At 35.4% G+C, this 5,255-nt stretch overlaps 1 protein-coding gene across 1 annotated transcript; it reads right to left on the bottom strand.

Moving 5' to 3' along the window:
- Positions 1-396: 396 nt before the first annotated feature.
- Positions 397-1,329, bottom strand: LOC311188350 (olfactory receptor 14J1-like; the record flags this gene model as incomplete). Its single annotated transcript, XM_084259454.1, has 1 exon — positions 397-1,329. The coding sequence occupies one exon, from the start codon at positions 1,327-1,329 to the stop codon at positions 397-399; it is 933 nt and encodes a 310-aa protein (XP_084115580.1).
- Between the last annotated feature and the right edge of the window lie 3,926 nt (positions 1,330-5,255).

Genomic DNA, 5,255 nt, shown 5'->3' with positions numbered 1-5,255 from the left:
AATTAGCTTTTTATCAAATGACTGTCATTGCTATTTATACATAAGTAACTATGATTCAAATGTTTACACAGCTAATGTTTATGGCAAGACTAAAACTCCCAGTTCCCTAAAGATGAAATATTAAATAGGGAAAATATTAACAACTTTCCCTGTTTTCCTCAAGGCATAGAGGACAACACAGAAATACATGAGACAGGAACACATCCATCTCTCGAAATTTCTGTGAAAATAATAAAATTTCTCTGCAGAAGCTGAGATTGGTCACCTTTCCTGGAGGTTGTTCCTAAGATTTATTACTCAGTCTTGATTCTTTCATAAACTCAGTTGTTTTCACTTCTATCACAAAGTGCTCCAATATATTTTTAACTTTTCCCCAAAAAGAATTAAACATGTACCTCAACAAAATAGGTTATGTTTTCTCCTCTGGAAAACCTTACTGAGAGCTTCCTTCATGGGTTTATTCCTCAAGCTATAGATAAATGGGTTGAGTGTTGGAGGCACAACTGTGTACATAATAGTGAGCAAAATGTCCAGTGCACTTGAAGAGTCAGAAGGTGGCTTGAGAAACTCAAAGGCACTGGTTGAAATAAACAAAATGACGACAGCCAGGTGGGGAAGGCAAGTAGAAAAGGCCTTAGCTCTGCCCTCAGCAGATGGCATCCTCAGCACAGTAGAGAATATCTGTATGTAGGACAGTCCAATGAAGATAATGCAAGGAAAGGTCATAAGAGCCAAAAAAGCAGTGACCCCAACCTCATTGATATGGTCATTTGAACAAGAGAGTTTCAGGAGCTGGGGGATGTCGCAGAAGAATTGATGAATCTGGGAACCACAAAAGTGCATGGAGAAAGTGCCAGCTGTGTGCATGGCTCCAGAAATGACCCCACTGATCCAGACACCTAGGACTCCCTGGACACATTTGCTGACATTCATGATGATTTCGTAGCGCAGTGGAAGGCAGATGGCCACATAGCGATCATAAGACATCACTGTCAGCATGGACATCTCAGCCACAGCACAGAGAGAGAAAATAAAACACTGTATTATGCATTCCCCAAGAGAAATGTAGCCACTATGCATAAAAGAGTTGCAAATGGACCTTGACACAGTCACAGAAATGTAGCACAGATCCAAAAAGGAGAGATGTTTCAGGAAGAAATACATGGGTGAGTGAAGGCTATTGTTCATGGAAGTTGCAACGATAATGAAGATATTGCCAGTTACTGCCACCATGTATAAGACTAAGAACAGAGAAGCAAATATGATTTCCTGCTCAGGCTTGGCAGAAAATCCCATCAGAAGAAACCCATTCATAGTAAAATTAGCCATAGTCTTTAATTTCCTGGTGATGATGGCTGTAAGAGAAAAGGAACCATTGGAAAGAAAATTTCTATCCCTTAACTACTAACCTACCTAGGATTCAATCAAGTTTGGCAGGAAGCCATTTGAGGAAATGACCACTTCACCACAAATGTGAAGTAGTTCTGTATGCAATAATCATATCAGGAAATTTTAATATACTTTACTGAGTCATGGAAACAGGGGTAAGGAAGATTCTAAATTATAGTGTTGTCCATCTCAATCAAAGCAAATAAAAAATGAATGTATCAAAAAATGAATAAGATAACTGTAATAATTTTTTTATTAACAGAGCAGTGGAAATTCAATGTTGATTTATTTTAAAAAGTTTTGTACATTCCATACACTCACTTAAAAATATTTCATAGTTACCTATTCTTTCTCATGAATCATTCTACCTATTCATAATTCATCCTATATGCAATGGATTTATAATTGCAAGTTAATTTTATTTTACATATGAGAAGAAAAACTCCTTATGCTTTTCCTCTAGCTGTATATTTTCTCATTAAATGAAATTATGAAAGACAAAATTACAGAACATATGTAATAACTGTGATATATAAATAAGCTTTATCTGCCACAAAAAAAGATAATAAAACATCATCTGAAAACTGGTAATTTCCCAAAGGAAATGGTAAACTGTACACCTTTTCCAGTGTGTTTTTATGAGAAAATAACAAAACCAATGTGCACATGAAAAAATCATCTACTATAATTCTTAATTAAATATAATATTGAATAACTATGAATTATTATTTCTGTAACCAACAAGTTAGTTAAGATGCTAAAGCAAAATACTCAGCATTGTTAATGATGAAGAAAGACATCTGGGGGTATCATACATCTGACTGTATGTGAATCATCATGTACAATGTACAATGTTGTAAGCCAATTAATACTCTTAATAATATTAAGTATGATGCATGTTTCACATGAATAAAGAAAGGTTTAAACTATGCAAGCAGTATGGTTAAATTTGTGCATTCTCACTGGAAAAGAACAAATTATTTTGCAGAAAGCTTTGAAACAGGCAGTAAATCACGTAACTGTAAATCTAGATGACAGTTTAATTAAGTCATTTGAATTATTTGTTTTCAGAAAACTATGTTCTTTTATAGTTAGTGCTACTTCAAAAAATATTGAAAAATCCTAAAAATATAATTGAGTATATTCAAGATAATATTTTTGTTCATCTTCAGAATGATCTGTATGAAGTGTTTTTTAAAAATGGATCTGATCACTATTTGGGTGACAGAAAAGTAAGATATTTAATGTTTATGTTCTGAAGATATGTAAATACACAGGAATGGAATAAACAGAGAATAAAGAGTATAAGGAAATAAAACTCCTAACCACCATAATATTTCTAAATGGTGAGGGAATGATTGTGTTTACTACAGGTTTATATATTTGTTGGCCAAGACTCATACAAAATTGATTCTCCTTTTAGTATTTCTGTCTGAAATCCATTGATGTACCTATAATAATTACTTGAAGCTGAGGGTAATGGATGCTTCTAGATTCTGTAGTGCACTAAGTAATTTCATTGTGAAATTGTTTAAATCTGTGATGGATAGAAAAGACTTGGCACTGATTATGGAATTCCTCGCACTCATCAAGTAAAACTTATTTTAAAAGTGATTCAGTCTTACTGTGTGTATGTGTGTGTGCATGTCTTTGCATGTATGCATGTGTATGTGTGGATGGGTTACACTGCAGTGCTAAAATATATTAAATTAAACCAAGTAAAATTATATTTAGACAATATAGAAGAGAGACTTGAAAGATGACACCTAACAATTGTAGAGTCAATAATGGCACATTTGCTCATCAGGCATCATCTGTTGCAACTGAAACTAAACAGGTGATGTTTCTGGAGCACCCAAGAACTTCTATTTCTAGGTATCTGGAGAAGGTTGCTATTTTTCTTCTTGGAATCCAGCAAAAAATAGTGTTTTCCATATGCATGAAAATACTGCATGATTTACCCAGAAAAATTTTGTTTGGTATTTCCATTAATTTAAATCTACTATTGTTTATAATTTATACTGCAGTCATAGAGTGAATTTAAATGCAATTGTTGTTTTCATCCTGAAAACTATATATATTTTTGTTTTTTAATTATTATTTATTTTTGCATAGAAGAACTGGGGTGTAGGCCAGAGGTATTGGGGGAGAGAGGATTCACCAGAGACAGAGGTGGGAGCAGAAGAGGTGGATTCACTGAAATACATTCCTGAGGGGAACAATGGGCTAGACAGGAGAGTTCTGTTGTTCCATACATGGGTCAACTCCCTGGTCAGGGATTGAACTCATGCCATCGAGGTGATAGTGCTGAGATTTAAACCCTAGGCCACCAGGGTGACCCTGTATATCTTTTCTGCCTCTTGAAAAAAAACTGTATTTTAACATTACATGTATGTGACTATATATTTATGTACAATTTATATGTTAAAACAATTGTCTGTGTGTTTTGAGTTTATAAAAAGAACTGTCACATTCTGTATTATAAATATCTATCTAGTGGTTAATATACTGTCACCATAACTGTCTGTGGTAATAAGATGCAGCAAAATACAAAGAGACATCAAGTGTCTCTTTTGTTATCACTAGGTATTACTTCAGGATAATTTTGCTTTTCTTTATGAATTATTATTTTAAATAAGAGGATAAAAACAGTCACATTCGTTCTTCAATGAATTTCCTACTTTGAATATGGATTAGAATTTTATATCTTTCGGGCCTCCCCAGTGGCGCAGCGGTTGAGCACTGGGTTGCAAAGTTGCCCACAGCCTCTGCAGCGCTGGTTCAATCCCTGGCTGCTCCCCGGCCACGGGAGGAGGGTCCCACATAGCGCGCAGACCTCTCCTGCCGCCCGCTGCTCCCCTCAGCAGTGTACTTCGGTCCTTCTGCCTGCTCTGCTCCCGGCTCTGGCTCTGGTGAATTCTCTCACCCTCCCGCGCTTCTGACTGTACCCAGTGCTGTATAAATAAATAAATCTTTTAAAAAATAATAATAATAATTTTACATCTTTCATTCTTCTTTTTCATTCTCTCCAGCTTACTCACTGTCCTATATCAAAAGGTGCATTCAAAATCTAGCATTTCTGGGGCCTCCCAAGTGGCGCAGTGGGTTGAACACACCTCTATGAAGCTGTCTACAGACTGCAGTGCAGGTTCAATTCCTGGCTGGCCAGGGAGGTTCCCACATGGTGTGCAGACCTCTCCTGCTGTGCCCATTGCTCACCTCAATAGTGTATTTTGGTTGCCTGCCTGTTCTGCTCTCCGCTCTGTCTCTGGTGAATCCTCTTACCTCCTGTGCCTCTGGTCTATACCCCAGCTCTTGTATAAAAATAAATAAATCCTTTAAAAAATATCTAGCATTTCTATCAGTTTTTAATGAATATTCATATTTTTAAACATTAATGTTTAAACTTTAGGTAGATATTATATTTTCAGCAAAGAACAAACTCCACTTTATAAATCTTAACTGTGATATATTTAATGGTTTTTACCAGTTGTTTTTCTAGTAAGCCCTTTACTCCATATTTCTAAAAAAATTGACCATTAACTTGTCCATTCCAGAATTTCTCTGAATTTTCCATATCTCAGACTCTTCCCTGAGAATTGGAAGTCAAAATGCTGAATGACTGGGAATGACAAGAATCATGAGCTCTTACTATGATCTTTCAGTCTTTATTTTGGTTTAGTTTGGGTCCTTTATTTTGCAAAGATGTAAGAAGTCATTATTTTGCTCCCATTAAAATATATTATGCATTCTCAATGTTTTTAAAGTTTCTATCATACTTGAACAATTTGCCTGTAATCTCTATGTGGAAAGCACCTAATCTCTTATAAGTCACTATTAGGAATCATTGAATAATATGAAATCAA

This window comes from Talpa europaea (genome assembly GCF_964194135.1).
Source record: "Talpa europaea genome assembly, chromosome: 2".
Taxonomy (NCBI): domain Eukaryota; kingdom Metazoa; phylum Chordata; class Mammalia; order Eulipotyphla; family Talpidae; genus Talpa; species Talpa europaea.
The sequence above is the reverse complement of the archived record's forward strand: the minus strand, read 5'-3'. Positions and strand labels throughout refer to the sequence as shown.